The sequence below is a fragment of the Pogona vitticeps genome, chromosome 6, assembly GCF_051106095.1.
Source record: "Pogona vitticeps strain Pit_001003342236 chromosome 6, PviZW2.1, whole genome shotgun sequence".
Lineage (NCBI taxonomy): Eukaryota > Metazoa > Chordata > Lepidosauria > Squamata > Agamidae > Pogona > Pogona vitticeps.
Window position 1 is genome coordinate 121,462,663 of NC_135788.1, and position 18,307 is coordinate 121,480,969.

General features: G+C 44.8%; 1 protein-coding gene across 3 annotated transcripts in view; it reads left to right on the forward strand.

Moving 5' to 3' along the window:
- The first annotated feature begins 3,448 nt into the window (after positions 1-3,448).
- Positions 3,449-18,307, forward strand: part of ZCWPW1 (zinc finger CW-type and PWWP domain containing 1) — a 28,803-nt gene continuing 13,944 nt past the window's right edge. For 2 of the 3 annotated variants that reach the window (XM_072977249.2, XM_078378178.1), the window contains exons 1-7: positions 3,457-3,856; positions 5,836-6,062; positions 7,874-7,952; positions 9,190-9,247; positions 10,986-11,149; positions 11,508-11,645; positions 13,607-13,723. In XM_072977249.2, the coding sequence (XP_072833350.2) occupies positions 5,847-6,062; positions 7,874-7,952; positions 9,190-9,247; positions 10,986-11,149; positions 11,508-11,645; positions 13,607-13,723 (772 nt within the window). In that variant the 5' untranslated portion in view covers positions 3,457-3,856; positions 5,836-5,846. Of the gene's footprint in view, positions 3,857-5,835; positions 6,063-7,873; positions 7,953-9,189; positions 9,248-10,985; positions 11,150-11,507; positions 11,646-13,606; positions 13,724-18,307 lie in introns of all 3 variants that reach the window. The other variant, XM_072977250.2, reaches the window with a different exon arrangement.

The following is an 18,307-nucleotide window of genomic DNA, read 5'->3' on the forward strand; positions in this document are numbered from 1 at the left end:
AAGACGGAGTGCGGAAAGCACCCTGGGGGCTGTAGTTTCCGAGAGCGGCGGGCCCGGGCTGCGCGCACGCGCAGAACAATGCTTCTCGCCTTTCCTCTGTCCGCGCATGCGTGCGAGGGGTGTAAACAATCTCGTGCAGGTTGCTGGCGGTGCCATTCTCTGAATGTGGAGCGTGCAAAAGCTTGGGGCCACTTTAGCCCTCCGGGGAGGGGGGGTGTAGGCGCGTGCGGAAGACCGGTCCTCCGGAGGCCCCCTTCCTCTCCCCCGGCCTTTGCACTGCGCTTTCCTTTCGGGCCCAGGAGGTTCCCTTCGGCCTCCTGATCCCAGCGCAGGAAGATTCCCCGGGCAATGCAGTGACTCATGGGGACGGAAATCTCCATTTTGGGAACCAGCCTTCGCAGCGGACCTCGTGACCCGCCTCCCCTGGCCGAGCTTTTTCATTTTCATTTAACCCCACCACCGCCCCCGAGGAACGGGCCCCCTTGCACCGTCCGGGAGAACGGGGGCCGGCCCTCCGACACCTGGGCATGGCCCACCTGTGGATTTTCAGTTCCCAGGCTCTAACGTTGTCACTTGGCCCTCCGGTCCAGGGTTGTGCCTCCCACCCTCTCCTAAGCTGGTGTCCCGCAGATGTCGCTGGCTGGTTCGGGGGAGGGGACCATGGGAGTTGTAGTCCTCCACCTCTGGAATGCACCTCCTCGGGGAAGGCTGTCCGGGCCACTGGCAGCTTCTTTCAAGGGCTCCGGTGGGAACACTTTCCCATCATTTCCAGCGGCCTGTTCCTTTTCCTGCAGAGGCTGCCTAAACCTTCCCCACACAGCGCACACACACATACACACACACCCCACGGTCTGCAAGGCATGTTCTCCATGGCGTCTGCTTCGAAGTCTGTCCCTGAGTTTGTTTTAAATCTCCTGGCTGCCCTCCTCCTGTACTCTGGGGGAGGCCTTAGCTTGCCTAGTAGAAGAACACTCATTTTTGACCCTGCCTTTCCCTCCAGGTTTGGTGTCATCTATCAATTTGAGAAATATCCCCTGTCCTTCTACCTACAGTATGTACAGTACTTCTTCCTCTGCATTTTTCACCGTGCATCCGGGCCAAAGGCCTGTTGCTGCCACCTACGGATGGCTTGTCATGAAACAAAAGATCTGGAGAGAACAAGAAAAGAAAGTAGGGAAGAGAGAAAAGGGGGGGGGGGAAGGAGGTCTAATTCTAAAAGGCCCACTAGTACCCGTTCTCCTCCTTCACTGAGGTCCATAGAGATGTTTAAGGCTCTACGAGACAATTCTGCTGCACCCTGCTTGTTATCTTCTCTGTGACGAGGAGCCTTTGGTGAGTATTCTTTGGGTACAAACGCACCCAGTTCCTTAGTCTCGATCAACTTGCCCACAAGCGTATTGTGTCAGTCAAAAACAGAAGACAAATAAAAAACAAAGAAGACAAAATGTTGTGGCACTTTTCAATATTAACTGCTTCTTTTGAATAGGAGCTTTCATGAGTCAAGTCCACTTCCTCCCTCAGACAGCAGTTGGTCTCTTAAGGTGCCACAACGTTTTGGTCTTCTTTTAATTTTTCTTTTATTTTTGCCGAATAAGCTAGCACAGACTAACACGGCTACAGTACTTCTTTTGAAACTGCTACTGTAGAAGAATATCACGGGTGATCTTCATGAAGGTTTCTGAAACACGACACACACAGCGTTCCCTTTGATCAACCCAGCTTCATCGGTTGCAACACATCTTGATCCGTTTTCCTGCAACAGACTAACAGGAATATCCTATTCCAAATTTCCAACAAATAGAGCGGACAGCTTTTCAACTTGTCTTTGCAGCTATGCTTTCTGACCCCAGAGGAATCTTCAGCAGTTAATAGATAACAGCATTTTTGCTGTCTTTTTTTTTTAAATCTGTTTTAGGATGCAGAAACACTGGCTGGGGGGGAGGCGGCACAGCAGCGATGGGGAACCTTGGGCTCTGGCACTCAATATGGCCTTGAATTCCCAAGTTGGCTGTAGGTTGACCCTATTATAAATGGGGTTGCACAGATTTTTTCCCCCTCCTAAAAGGTAGAAACGCACCTCTTAAGGCTTAATCACAGGTGATAAGAAGGCTTATGAAGATTAAAGTATGCTGGTATCTCTGAGCCTAGCCTTTTGCCTTTAGCCCCCTTCCCCGGCGGAAAGCAGTCCCAGATAAGATTTCTCAAACTCAGTCTGGCCTCTGGCTGAAAGAGTCTCCCCTCTTGCGCTACGAAGAGGTGGGCAAAGCTAAAGCAAAACACAAGATCACTCACCACCAAAGCGATCCTTTGCCCACCTTGTGCCAGCAGAGCACTGCTTCATACCATGTCAGACTGGACTGGACTGGTGTAAGTGTACTGGGATACTTGTGTATCCTCGTAACTGATGTCTAACTTAATCAGACTAGTGCTGATTCTGTGCCCCCGCCTCACTGGCTTGAGGTCATTGCCCCCTTTTCTGCTACCTCTTGTTATTGTTTGCAACTTTTTCTTTACTTTCAAGCCTTTAATCCTTGATTTAGGCTCTTTTTAAGCTGTTCCATTAGTTCTTTAAATAAAATGCTACTGCCCCCTTTAAACGCTTTTAATGCCTGTACTTTGTAACTTTTGTTGACACTAGACATTAATAACAAGATATAAATAATGCAAATAAAAGTGTTCTTGTTTTGTTAGCCTCAGTGCAAATAATGGTTCTTAAACTAATCCTGAAATATGCTGCCATCAAACCCAGGCTGAAGAAACGGCACTTACTTTTAAGAAGTTGGTAGCCCTCTGAAGTCATGTTAATTCTATACCTGTCTTCATGTGATAATCATTTATCGAATAGTACTGGGGGGGGGGTTGTTTGGGCTTTTTAAAAAATGGTATCTGCTTTTCAGATTCATGTTGTAATCTGCCTTGGGTCCTGACAGGGAGAAAGATACGCTAGAATTTTTTTAAAAAAGGAATAAAACTCTTTTGCCAGGCGAGGTGGAAGGTAGGGCAAGGCTGTTTATGCCTCCTTTCATCCTCTTAACTGACTTGGAAAAGTTACTTTTTTGGGAGGGGGGAGTCAGGATCTCTGGAACCCATCATTCACCATGGATCTAAGCTGGATTCTAAGAGTTATGGTGCAAAAAAGGGTCACTTTTCCGGAACCTGCTGGGAATGCATGCACATTGCTCAAGTGGAAGGTCTAAGGGGGCTTACTCGTAAGGAAGCTTGCAGCCGCCTGATGGGTGAGCCTATGCACCCGCAGCACCCAAGAAAGACAGGGCACTACAAACGATAGAGACAGGCAGCGGAGGAACCAAGCATTTGCACGCGGCTTCCTTCCGCGACCGCCTCTCCCTTGACTTCCGCTGGATGGCCTGGCTAGACCCGACCCTTCTGAGCATGCGCGGCGGTCAGCGTTCCCTGAACGTCGCGCGAGGGGTGTGTCTATATACTGTACAGTATTTATTTGTGGAAAGGGGGGGAAAGATCCCGGATGGGCTGACGGCGCGTGCGCAGTCCAGCTGGCGGCGGAGGGGACGATTTGGCGCCAACCTTCGCGGGGTGGGGGAGGGGCGAGACAGAGGAGTAAAAAAAAAAAAAACGGCCACAAAACGTCGCCCCGCCCACCCCAGAAAAGCGCGCGCTTTACCTCAGTCAAGCTTCTCTAGGGCGAGGGAGGGGTTGAATATTATTGATTGATTGATTAATTCATTAATAAAGAAACGACGCCCGTAACCGTGAAGTCGAAAAAGCTCACTTTCCCTTCCTCTTAAAAAGCGTTGTGAGAAAAAGGCGAGGGATCTTTTTTACAGTAACCCAATAAGCGCACCTCAGCACCTTCCTATATCTTCTCTCTCAGCATGTGGGTAAACTTAAAATAAAATATGTACATATATGGGTGAGAAAATCAGCAAGAAGCACACCGAAAGCAGGTTCGCTTTACCTCAGGACTGCCTCATAGGTCCCAAAAGAGCAGGAAAATGATCGTCCTCATGGCCAATCTTGAATTCAGCTGCCTCCCCAAAGTGCTTAATGTAATTATGAGGGGAATTCATTAAAAAAAACAAACAGAAAAACCCAACCGTTGAACCCATCATTCACATTTCTCTCTTAAAATTAAACTTCTTGAATGGATACACTTATAGTTTGATAACAAAAAAAATACTCTTTGGTTGTCAGGAGACATCCAAGAGAGAATGTTATGTGTTTATTTATATATTTAATATATAAGACATACATATAGTGTGCATATCATCTGGTCTAAGGAAAATCTTAACAATGTTTCTGGGTGCCATGCAGGAAAAAATATGTCAGCATTTGGCTCTGAGGAGAACACAAAATGAGCAAAAATACAGTAATGCTTGACACACCTCAGAAAGTGATTTGCTTTATTTCTTGGTGAGCAAAGTCTAGCTGAAATTACGTAGTATATTTGGGGTCCATTTAGTTTTATGGAGAAACTGAGGACATCCTTCACACGGCTCCCAGTTGCCTCTTGTATTTTCCTCTTTAATTTTGCGTGTTCTCCCACATTCCTACTAAAAAGCTCTCAGGTTGTTTTATGGACAAATAAACATTCCATACAGACAAATAAAATTGTCGAAACCACATCAAGCTACTACAGTAGGAGAAATGTTGGCGCACAAGGTAGCCATAGGGGGAATGATAGGTTAGCAATTTTTAAATGCCAATAAACGCACATATTGGCAGAAACAAAAAATAAGTTCCACTTGGTGCTTAAAACTGGAACTTGAAAGAGGTAATTTTGGACTACAATTCTCAGCGTTTCCTGCCTGAATGGCTGGCAAAGGATTCTGGGAGCTATCATCATCATCAACAACAACTTGTTTCCTCAAAAATAAGACAGGGTCTTACATTAATTTTTGCTCCACAAAACGCATTAGGGCTCATTTGCAGGGGATGTTTTTTTTTTAATGTGCAACAATCTACATTTATTCAAATACAGTCATGTCATCTTCTTCTGGTTGCTGCACAAGGGTGGAGGACGAGGGTTTCACTTCACTGGGGCTTATTTTTGGGGTAGGGCTTATATTACGAGTATCCTGAAAAATCGTACTAGGGCATATTTTCAGGTTAGGTCTTATTTTTGGGGAAATAGGATAGTAGTAGTAGTAGTAGTAGTAGTAGTAGTAGTAGTAGTAGTAGTAAGCACCACCACCACCACTTCAAAAAGTAATTTTCAGGAGTTCTGCCTGGCAAGAAACAAAAACCAATCCTTCCTAGGATATAATGTTGCTGCATTAGCATGTCCCACAAAAAGCTACCAGTCCCAAATATTGCAATCCTTGATGTTAAACATTATAACACGTAAGAAGCCCCAAGAAGCCAACACAAGGAACTGGGCTTTTCTCGGTTGTGACCCCTTTCCTTGGGAACAAGCTTCCTACAGATTTTGGCCAGGCACTCTCCCTCCCCACCTCTTTTTATTATTATAATTTTTTAGGAAGATAATTAAGGCCAGTTAGACAAAGTGGCCTCTACTAGCGGAATTTTGTCATGAGATATTTAAATAGGTTTTAATTTCTGTGTTTTTATTTAAAAGCGGTTTCCGCTAGTGACAAGGTTTGATTGTATTTAATTGCATTTTTTGGTATTTATTATATAGTGTTTGTTAGGTTTTTAATAAGGGATGTGATGGCACTGTGGGTTAAACCGCAGAAGCCTCTGTGCTGCAAGGTCAGAAGACCTGCAGTCGTAAGATTGAATCCCCATGACAGAGGTTTTTAATGCATATATTAAATTGCCCAGCGGGGTATATAAATGGAAACAAACAAATGTTATAATTTACTAGGGTATAAGCAATGTTTCCTGTGGTTTCAGATCTCAAGAAAATGCCCCAAAGGACGTTTGCCCCTCCAGTAGCTAAACCCAACCATGCTCCGTTTGCAAAAGGAAAACTGGAGGCACCTCAGAGCAGACAAGAAGATGGTGTTGCGACAAAACCCATAAAAATCCCCCCCAAAAAATCAAATCAGAAACAGGAAATGAACACGTCTAGCACAGCAACACCCCTAAAGTGCAGGAAGGATGGAGTCATGGGCAAGGAAGTAAGTGGAAATGTCGAGTAGACATTGTCTAGAGGGGCGGGGTAGAAATCTAATAAATAAATAAAAATAAAATATTTTGCTCCTTCTAAGAAAGAGTTTGGAACAGATAATGCTGGGGAGGTTTAAGGCCATCTTCTCCTTGAAGACCCAGAACAGGTGACAGCCTACGAGGCATCACCTTTCAAAAACATGGCTCCTTGCTCCACTGTCACCCAAAGACTCCACCGCCACCCCACGTCCTGTGAGCACACTTGTTTTTGCTTCGTTTCGGAAGCCAAGCGAGGTCTAATGCAAGTTAGCAGAGACCTGGAGACCTGGGTGGGATTACACCAGGGCTCACCAGGCACAGGGCGGAAAGGATCCCATCTGATGATCCACCCTGGAGGGTGGGCCCGGCTGCCCGTCAGAGCTGGCCAGGCTGACCTGTGGACCACAGGCTGGAGACGACCGCTTCTCATGCTCCATCGGTGCAGAACGTGGCTGTGGCTAAATGAGTGGCAGACTTATGTGGAAGTATCAGGGGCTTGTAAGGGCTTGGGTCCTTTTTCTTACTCAAAAGTCAGTTTTATTTCCTTTTGGGATAAAAGAAAGAAAGAAAGAAAGAAAAGACATCACCATCTTCCCAGACCCTTAAGGCAAGCGGTATTTTAGTACGAGCCTCTGCAGCAGGTCTGGATTTCCAATCGAGAAAGAGAAAGGCAGCCCACAGATGTGAAGGAATGCATGGGAATAACTTTAATCTGTGAATGCGTGGCATGAGGGGAAGCAATTAGAGAGAGCTCCTCCCACTAGCCTGTGAAAACCCACTGGTTTAAAACCATGCCTGAAATAGCTTGTGTACAACTGGATGGCCCATGAAACACACTTCCTATAGGAGGCAGGCTGGCCATCTCTGAGGATCATCAGATGATCTTGCATGGAGAAAGCCCCATTACACCCATGTCTGTTTTTAGCTTCATGTCTATGGAACTGAAGGAGCGCTAAGATTAAAGATGAATGAAAATGCTCACCTCTTATGCTGTTTCACCAGTGACTATTCAGAGCAGCTTACAAACTAGGCACTAATGCATTGGGAGGTGAAAATACAAGGTTAAAAAACCAAAGAAAAACAAACAATTCTAAAAAAGAAGCATTGGGAACAACCAAAGCCCAAGACATTGTGACAGCAGTGGGAAATGTGCCTTCTTCCAGATGTCGAAAGGCTGCAAGTGTCCCTCATCTTTCCTTCTGTTGGCTGAGATGGCCGGGGGGGGGGGGGGCTGTAGACCAGCAACAGCTAACAAGCCGTGTTTCCATATCTGGGCCATAACTATAAAGCCCAAATATAATGACATCCCCTTTGAAGGGCGGTGTGACACTTTACATTGGCCCTGGGAACCAAGGTTTCCAGAACAGAACCCAGGCTCATGTTTTCTTTTTGTTTCATATCAAAACGTTTTGGGCAAAGGGATGTTTCCAATATAGTTGTTGCGGGTTTTTGGGGCTCTTTTACAGTACTGTGTTCTGAAGGTTGTTCTTCCTGACATTTCGCCACTCCTCATCTTCAGAGGACTGGAGTAGGAACTCTGTCCATGCCCTTTATGAAACGTCAGGAAGAACAACCTTCAGAACACGGACAAAGAGCCCAAAAAACTCCACAACAACCATCAGATCCCGGCCGTGTAAGCCTTTGAGAATACGTTTCCAAGATAATTTAAAAGTAGCCCCACTGCCTATGTTGCGTCGCTCTAGTCTGGCAGAGGTGGGGAATCATGTTGGCCATGCAAGATTTGATGTTATTACCGATGCTCTCTTTGCTCACCCCTTGGCAGAGAGAAAATTACCTCACTGATGCCCAGTATGACGAGATATTCCGCAGTGTGCTTCAGAAGCCTTTGCAGGAGTGCATGGGTATGTTGAGAGAATGTGTCATTCACTTATTTATTCATTTGATTTTATGTTCCACTTGATTCCACAGAATGTGAGGGTTCTTGGGGAACAAACTGAAAGATGCAGAAATAAGAACTGCAAATTTACAGCCGTCAGCTGGGCTAGGCATAATCTGAATTCGCCTTACTGTATAGGGTTAATCACATGGTTCTTTTGAGGGGGAAAGATAAACCCAGGAATGATCTTATTCTGGATGACACTTCAGCTGCAGCAGCACATACCAGACTTTGTGTGATAAAGACCATGATACATTTTGATACTCACAGAACTTGAGAATAAACTGGTTACAAATAGCTAATTACATATCATTCATAATTTTCATAGACTCACAAAATAATGGAGCTAGAAAGGGCCTCTAAGGTCATCAAGTCCAACCCCCTGCTCAAGGCAGGAATCCAAACCAAAGCAGATCGGACAGAAGGTTGTCTAACTTTCTCTTGAAGGCCTCCTGTATTGCAGTGCTCACCACCTCTTACATCTCCCCACAAGAGCCCTATGGAAATGTATAGACCTCTAGGCCAAAAATCAGAAACCTATGTTCATCACAGCTAGCTTTTATCCCAGAAAAAAAAAGTTAATTGCAGAATGAAACTGAATAACAGAGGGATTTTGATATACAATAATTTGAAACGGTTTTCAAAGTCTAAGTCTTTTCATTGTTGAAATAATTCCAGGCAACATTAGCCTATCTATTTCTACAAGCTTTATTTATCTACATTGCTTCTATGTTCCATATACGCAAAAATGCAATCCCAAATGTTAAAAGGTATTCTCCTCATCCCATGTAACTGTATTAGTTGTCTTGAGAACCATGACAATGGAGAGCTACTTTTTAAAAATATCAGCTATAACTGTAGCTAACTCCTTTAGTGGGCTTTGACAGTGCAGTAAAAGTTCAAAGTAACTTTTCAGGCTTAGGATGCTAAGCCGACAGTATCCTGTGCTCATCTAACAAGAAGTAAATCCCATTGAATTCAACTGGACTTATTTCTGAGTAGGCATATACTGTATATTCAGTTTGCCATTCATAGTATTTTTAGCAATTACCTTTGGAAGTATCAGCTTTGTGAAGATGAAATTGGGAGTTGGTGGCAATGATCCTACAAGCCACAATTTCACTGTTTCAGCTTTAGGAAGGCTTAATGCTTTGGGGCCTAGATTACAAAGCTGTTTAGAACTGTTTTGTGTTTATTTCTAGAAATCTCTGGGATGAAAGGTGTCTCAGTGGAGGCTAATAAGGAACAAATCTTAGGAAGGTGAGTTCTATAGCTTTGCTTTTATGGGGCTATTCCAACCACTGCAGACAATCTACTCTACAAGCCGATGTGAAGCAAGCAAACCAACCTGAGGGAGTGACAAAACTGCTGTTCCAGATAATATCTGTTTCAATTCTTTCCTTCTCTTCTTTCACATGATGTAAGAAAAGACCTACAATTCTCCCAAATCGTGGTCTGATGTGTGTAGGCCAGGCTCCTTGGTTAAAAACAGGTTTCAAAATGTAGCCTGCAGACTCAGGTCAGAGTGGTAGGTTTCAAATGTCAATAATCTTATTTTATTTATTTATTCTGCCAAACTAGCGGCAGAGCTGCTACTCTCGGTAGCAAACAAATCGCAATAACACCAAGTATACAACACACCCAATAAAACATTTACCTAAATAGTAAGCAAGGAACATAACAACTAAAAGTAAAATAAACCTTGTTAAGACAGAGGCTTGCCAGCTATTCAGCTGCCACTGCTCTATACTGAAACGCAAGGTGCCTTTTTGGTTTGGGAACAGAGGTGCAGAGGAATGTGGCAAAGCCCATATGGAATGTAAAGAGAACATTCAACATGGTCTGCAGCTGGCTGGATAGCTCTGTGATTTAGATATCTGGCCATAGAGCCAGACTTTGGGAGTTCGGTTCCCCCATGGCACCTCCAGGGAGAAGAGCCAGCCTGGGTAACCTTGGGCAAAAGCTGCACAGCGATCCCAGGGCAACCTTGGAAGAAGGGAATCATAAACTACGTCTGAGTGCTCTCTATCTGAAAAGGGTTGCCATAAGTCGGAATAGAGCCAATGGTACATGGTGATGAAGATGAAGTAGGTCTGCAGACTGAGAGCGACGTGTTCTTCCAGCTTTGAACGAGAGCTTTGCCATGTTCCTATGTGCTTCTCTGCCAAGCCAAAAGGACCTTGTGTTTGGATATAAGGGTCATGGGTGGGGTTGGGGTGGAAGTGTTGCGGAATGACTGGCAAGCATTCGTCTACCAAGACTGGGAGGGACATCCCCACCCATACCAGCAGAGGTGAGATCTCCTGAGCCATCCCCACCTTATTTGGCCCAGGGATGAATTATTTTAACTGAAGAACATAGAAAGAAGGAAAATAGTGCCTAGCTGTCTAGGTAAAGGCCTACAGATGGGTAAGAAGAAGGAGCATCCTTTTTTTTGGCCAGAGGGTGGTGCCCAAGTACAGGCTGAATGCTTCCCAGAGCTAGCTAGCACACTTGTATGTGCACATGCATGCCATTAATGCCTTATTACTGATTTTTTTTAAAAATTGTAAGTATATCTTGTGGGAGGAGAAGTAGCTGAGGGGAGAAGGCGCTTGATCTTTTTTGCTGCCATTATTTATTTCTCTCCTTCATGTCACACCTCTAAGTAACTTCCGTTATTTATAGACATTTCAAAATACAGGTAAATATACCTTTCCAATTCTTGAGGCAAGGTGGGAAGGAAAAGGGTAAATGACTGGCCTTCTTGCGTCTTGCAGAATTGCTTTGCTTTGGATGAAGAAAGTGAACTGCTCTATACTTCCTTAGCTGGAAATCCTGGCAAAGTAGCCTTGGTTCCCATATGTGTCTATGACTTAAGTCGCAGGGTTCCAAATCTACAGGAATAAATAACATAGTTCTTGCTTGAACCATCTCAACAAAGTTTGTTTTACTGGCCCCCAAAAGGCTAATTCTCATAATGCTGGGTTTCAACTCTGTATCTGTGTTATCCTCTCAGAGAGACTTTGACTGCATCTCCAACTTCAAAGGATGATGTCTATGGAAAGATAAGCAAGGAGAACAGTGAGAGGATGCCTTTGGAAGCAAAAAAGAAGGAGCATCCACTCGGAATGAAGAAATACGGCAAATGCTTTCAACATAATAACAAAGGAAAGGAGAAAAGTATGTTTTACACAGCAAAACACGCTAGGGAAAAATCCACTAAAATCCATGCTTCATGGGCAGCGTGCAGTGGGTGGCTGGCAAGAGAAAACTATGGTTGAGTGAAAAGAGGCCGTCCCTCTAGGTGGGACGGAGGGGATGTACACATTTTTCCACTGTTTCAAAACAAGAAGCTCCTGTTGACTCACACACTCTCTCTCTCTCTCTCTCTCTCTCTCTCTCTCTCTCTCTCTCTCTCTCTCTCTCTCTCTCACACACACACACACACACACACACACACACACACACACACACACACACACACACACACACACACACACACACACACACACACTTGTTTTTCTTTGTCTCCTGGCAGATGAGAAACCAGAAGCAGACAATGGAGGGTGTAAGGAAAACCGGAAAGGAGCGCCTAAGAAAAAAGTTAAAGGCAACACCCAAGTCGTCATTGACCAAGAGGAAATGCAGGAGGAGGAGAAGTCAGACAGAGGAAGTGGTAGCTGTGAACTGAACCCTCCCTTGTGCTCAGAAGGGTTTCAGGGAGGGCGGACCCATGGGGTGGAGATCAGGGCCTTCGAAAACACCAGTAGGCAAGCTTGGAACCTTCTGTCGGTTGTTTTACGGCACGTCGGGGAAGAACTAGACTTTTAGTGGAGATTTTAAAACAGGCTCTAGTCATGAGCACTGAGAGTGAGAAAGGGAGCTGAAATGTCTAGCAGAAAACCTACCAGAGAGTTCTTCTGCTTGTCTTTTGGGAAACTGCTAAACAGTTCCAACCTTCAACCAAACGCAAGGCTGATGCCTGTATGCCAGAAGGTTAGGCAATCTGCTCTTCCATGATGGAAGGAAAAACCATTTTAAGAAGTCTTGCATTACTGGAAAGACTAGCAGAGGTATTGCAAGAAAAACTTTTGTCAATTGCAGCCTGATTCAGCGAGTGCATCATCAAGGGTTGTTCTCATTTGGCAGATATGCCTGGAAGACGGCATGAAGAATGATACTGGAAGGATCCTGATAGATTATATCCTAGTTGAGCAGAGTTAAGGACACAGTGTTAAGCAGATGAAAGCTTCTTGCAGAATTGACATAAATTCAGACTGTAGTCCTATCATGTGCCTGAAATTAAAGAAAATACCAAGAAATTAAAAAAAAGGAAAAGCATAGAAATTATATACTATAACTTGGTGCAGATCAAGGAATACAAGCATTGCTTTTTTAACTAGTGGCCATTTGCTGCTGTGGTTTATTCTGTCTGACTATACTAGAATAAACGTAATAGAATTCTGCTGTTAAGAAAACCAGTGTCACGGTAATCACTAAAACGCAAGCAAACTTGAAAAAAATGTGAAATATCAACATTGAATGTGTGAATTGTGTTGATAAATAACCTACCTTGGAATTTGGTTGACAATGGGACCATAGTGATACAATTAAAGTCAGAATGTAGGTTTACCTGGAGCAGATTTCTTAAGATAAAGAAAGTTGGTTTTGAGACAGTACATTGTATGGCCCTATTATGTACTGGTAGTCTTTTGGTTCCAAGGTATGGCACGGAATAATGGACATTAGATTACTTAGAAAAAGGAAAGACACACTCGAGATTAGGATGCTGAAGATTTCTTGGATCAAGAGCGTGACGAGCAAAGACAAAAGCGATGCAGGCATAAAACTCAAAATGCTAAGACCTAGAATAATTTGACCCTATGAGAAAAAAAAAACAATTTTTTCATTGGTGATTGTTCAAGGTTAAATCAATGGAAAAATAAGTGGCTCCATCAGCCATCAGTATAGCTGTGATGATGTCCAACCTCTAAGCAGGAGAGGACAAAGAAGGAGAAGGTCACAAGTGATTCTCAGTCATGCCGCAGATTGAAGAGTTATTGAGTTGTTTAAAGGAGTTCTGCACTGCCTTTCAGCAGAGCTTCCAGTACCATCTACCAATATAAGATAAAATTCTAATAAAACATGAATGGTCTATTTAAAATACTTGTTGGTACAGTACATTAAAACCACAGGAAAATAAAAACGCTGTTGTGTGGCTCTAGGAAAACAACAGTGACAGTGTCAGGTGAGTGTCTTTGGGGACGCATGCTAGACAAAATCTAAAGAAAAAACAAACAAAAATACAAAAAAGTGGCATCTTAAAGACTAACTGTTTATAATTTAATCTGAGCTTTTGTGAACACATCCACTTTGTTGGACATAGTAAAACAGAATTAAATTTTTGCTTGTTTGTTTTTTGGTTTTGCTTTATTTTGTTGCTTTGGATTTTGCCAGATATGCTTGCACAGACTAACACAGCTACCTCTTCTAAAGCAACATCTTTAGGGAAGGAATGCCCTCAGGGAGGCAAAGGCAGTGTGTGTGTGGGGGAATTACTCCCTTGTGTAGTGCTTCAGCAGTATGTATCATAAAGCTGAAGTTCCCTGTGGCATTTCTCTCCCATTGGCCTCCTAGGCTGGTGCATTGCATGGGTCCAGTGCTCTTCTCCAACCTGCAAGAAGTGGAGGCAGCTCCCCAGTGACATTGATCCTTCGGTTCTGCCCGAGGACTGGTCTTGTAGTCAGAATACAGGTAAGAAAGAGAGACATCAACTTTTGGTTTATGGGGGCCAACAATTATTTGGTGGCCTTGTGACAAACCCAGACCCACTGGGATATGTCACACAGTTACACTAAGCTGCCACCAACCATTCCCTGTAAGAAGTCACACAGACCAGGGATGGATTTTTAAACAATAAAAAGAATAAGGTTTATTTAATTACAACACACAGGAAAATAAAATGATCAGGTGTATAAAATATAGTAACGTGGCTTACTCTCACTCATACATACACACAGTTTGGTTCACACAGAACCCTTAACTTGAAGCACAGACCCTGAACCTATCAGTTCTGGCTAACCAACAGACACCTGAACCTATCAGGTTGGTACTCTGACACACAGAAGTACCCTGTCTGACACACAGACTCCCACAACAGCTTCTTCTTCCCAGCTGCTGCTTCGTCACATCCCAGTGTCTCTCAGCATCTCTCTCTCACCACACAGGCATCACATATTTATACAGTACAGCCCCTCCTCCTGATGTCCCGCCTTCCACTCCCCATAGGATGGAACTTTCCCTCCAAACCCATGACAGACAGGTAACATCAGTGCTGTATGTAACACCTCCCCTCTTTATAAGTTGTTTTGTAGGGGGAAAGCTAAGGTGCTTTTCACCAAAAAACAACCTAGGTAAAATACACAACAACAGTTATACATACCATATTATACTTACTTATACTTACATTCTAAGTTAACCATAGCAAATAGGCATTTAAACATTTACCATATACATTACATCAATTTACCTTTATTCTTACAAACCAAATTCAAAACCAGGTACATTTAACCTTTTGTCATCATTATATACACATAGTCCATGTTCATTCGCCGTCTTCATTCTTCAGGTCTTCTTGATAAGGCGTCAGCAACACAGTTCACTGACCCTCTGACCACCTTCACTTCAAAGTCATAGTCCTGTAGGTTTAAAGCCCACCTCATAAGTTTGCTATTGTGGGATTTCATTGTCTTTAACCATTGCAATGGTGAATGGTCAGTACACAGAACAAAATGTCTTCCCCAGATGTAAGGCTTGGCCTTCTGGATCGCGTAGACTATGGCCAAACACTCCTTCTCCACGGTTGCCAAATGTCTCTCACCTTTTTGAAGTTTCCTACTCAGGTAGGACACTGGATGCTGGTCACCATTCTCATCCTCCTGGCACAGAACTGCTCCTACCCCGCTGTTAGACGCATCGGTGTAGATGATGAACTCCCGGTCGAAGTCTGGAGCCCGCAGCACTGGATAGTTGATTAACGCCTCCTTCAACCTCTGGAACGCCGCCTCACAGTCGCTGGTCCACGGGATGCGGTCATCAGCCTTCTTCCTCGTCAGATCGGTCAGCGGAGCCGCCATCTCGCTAAACCTCGGGATGAACTTTCTGTAGTAGCCCACCAACCCAAGAAATGATTTGACTTTTTTCTTGGTGTTGGGTCTAGGCCAATCACGAACAGCTTCTATTTTGGCCTCCAGGGGTTTTATCACTCCTCCCCCTACCATATGACCCAAGTATTTTATTTCTGGGCTACCCAGCTGACACTTGCTGGCCTTTACTGTTAGCCCTGCTGCACTTAACCTCTGCAGCACTAACTCCAGGTGTATCAGGTGATCTTCCCAGGTATTACTGAAGATCCCTATGTCATCAATGTAGGCAACTGTAAAGTCACTGAGCCCTGCCAAGGTCTGGTCCATCAGCCTTTGGAATGTGGCTGGTGCATTTCTGAGACCAAAGCTCAGGACTCGAAACTCATAGAGACCAAAAGGGCTGCAAAAGGCAGTCTTTTCTTGATCCCTGGGATCAATTCTTAATTGCCAATATCCCTTTACCAGGTCCAATGATGAGATGAACCGACAACCCCCTATGGTTTCAATTAGGTTGTCTAGCCTGGGCATTGGGTAGGCATCAGGAGTGGTTACACGGTTTAATTTCCTGTAATCGACACAAAACCTAATGCTCCCATCAGGCTTGTCCACAAGGACTATCGGAGAGGACCAAGGACTAGAAGAGGGGACGATTATGTTCTCCCTAAGCATCTCGTCCAGTTCCTTCCGCACCTTGTCCCTATAGGGTCCCGTTACTCGGTATGGGGATACTGCCTGCGGGGGTGCATCCCCTGTGTGGATCCGATGCATCACTCCCTTCACTATCCCCGGCTTGTTGGAAAACACCTGTTGATATTTACTAAGCAGCATTTTTAGTTCTTGCTGCTGATCTTGGGTGAGTGCAGGACTGATCTTTACCTCCTCTGGGTTGTATTTTACTTCCCCTCTACCCTCCCAGAAGGGTAATTCAGCTTCCTCACTCTCAGCTGCTTTTATCGCGAATAAAACCCTCTGTTCCCCTCTGTAGTAGGGTTTCAGGGCATTCACATGAACCACCCTCCTTGCTTGGTTCTCCTCCTGCTCTATTAGGTAGTTCAGGTCTGACATCTTGGAAATGACCCTATATGGTCCTGCCCATTTGAGCTGCAGTTTATTCTCTCTGCAGGGCCTAAGCCAAAGCACTTCCTCCCCTGGGTCAAAGTGCCTCTCTCTAGCTTTGTGGTCATACCATGTTTTCTGTCTGACCTTCTGAGCTTGCAGGTTTTCTGCTGCCAGCTCTAGATTTCTCCTTAGGTCATTCATCAAGGTGTCTATGTATGTCACCACGTCTTGTGGGTCATCCTGGGTGATCTGCTCCCAATCTTGCTTGATCAAATCAAGGGGCCCTTTCACCCCTAAGTGTGCAGCAAACATGTCAGAGTGACCCCTTTGTAAGATCATGGGGCGATACTTTTCCGGTACCACTAGCTGACTTCTGATCCCATCTCCCCCTTTTGAGATATTCCTCAGGGTCTCTTTATATAAAATCCCCTTTTTCTCCAGAAATCTCACTGGGGTTTCAGGTGTTAGCTGGGCGTCAGTCACCTGTTCAAAACACTTTTGGAGAGTGGCGTCTGCCTTTTGCTCCTGTCCAAATCTGCTGTCTGTGGTTAAGGTTTCCACCACAGCTTCTGAACTCCCCTCTGCTTCCGTCTCTGGCTCATCATTACCCCCCTGAACTGTCCCTGTGGTGGCTTGTGAGCGTGTAATCACTAGCACCCGTTTCACATGTTCAGCCAGGTCATTTCCCACGAGCACGGCTGCTGGCAGAGTCGATAAAATCGCTAGCCGCCAAGCTCCCCTCCAGCCTTGAAAGTTGACAGGTACCTCTGCTACTGGCAGAGAGATTACCTGCCCCTCAATCCCTGCCACCTTCATGCTCTCATTTGGGATTATAAACTCCCTAGGGATGATATCTGGATGGCACAGGGTTACCTGGGAACAAGTGTCCCGCAGCCCCCTATACTGACGGTCAAGTATTCCTACGTCCACCCCTGCTGTCTCAAACAACTGAGAATCTGTTTTCACCAGCAAGCAGCGCTTTACTTCCACAAGAGGACCATTTTCCTCAGCCTGATCAGCAGAGGTAGCTGTTCCAGACTGAGTAGTCATGGCAACCGGCTCCCTCAGTGACAATGAGCCTTGCTCTTTCTGGACACAGAACACAGCTTTTGGCTTGGTTCCACTAGACTCCTGAGGCACCATTCCTTTTAGCTGCTTTAATTTCTCACACTCTGAGATTAGATGACCCTTTCCCTGACAGAAATAACATTTTCTGGTGTATTTTGATTCTCTCTCATCTTGTTTTGGTTTTCCCTCCAAAATCTGAGGTCTTGGTTTCATGTCTGAGGGCTTCCCTTCACCATGGGCCCCTCCCCCTTGCTGGCTTTTCCCTGGTCCCTGAGAGTACTTGCTGTAGGTTTCTTTGGGTTTACCTACAGATTTCCCCTCACCCAAGGGCTTTCTTATTTGAGAAATAAAATCTGCGATCTCTGCGGCTGCTGCCACAGATTTCGGTTTCCTTTCCCTCACCTGGAATTTCAATTCCCCCTGCAGGACTGAATAGAACTGTTCCAGTGCTATCAAATCTTTAAGCTGCTCATAGGTCTCTGTTCCCTCCTGCGATAGCCATTTCCCAAGCAGCCTCACCAATTGGGCCCCCACTTGGGTAAAAGTCTGTTCTGGTTTCTTGGTGAGGGACCTGAATCTTTGTCTCAGCTGCTCTGCATTTATCCCATGTCTGGCAAACACCAGTTTCTTAAACTCTGCAAAATCTTTCATCAGTTCCTCAGGCATCTCGGCATAAACCTCAGCCAGGCTACCACTGATTAAAGATCGCATGATGGTCATCTTCTCAGTTTCCCTCACTGAGAAGTCCACAAACGCTCTTTCCACTAAGGAAAAGAACACCTCAGGACAATCTCCCTTGTGGTACACAGGGAATTTCTTCAGGTCAGCCTTAGACAATTGGCCTCCCTCAGAATCCCTATTATTATTATTGTTCTGGTTCATCAGTTCCAGTTTTCTTAATTCAAACGCCATTTTCTCTCTCTCCAATGCCAATTCAAATTGCCTTTGTTTCTCCCTTTCCCTTTCTTCTCTTTCCCTTTCCTCCATTTCAAATTGCCTCATCCTCAGTTCATGCTGTTGGGCTATGAGCAATTTTCTAAGTTCTGGGTTCTGCTCTCCTGTGCTG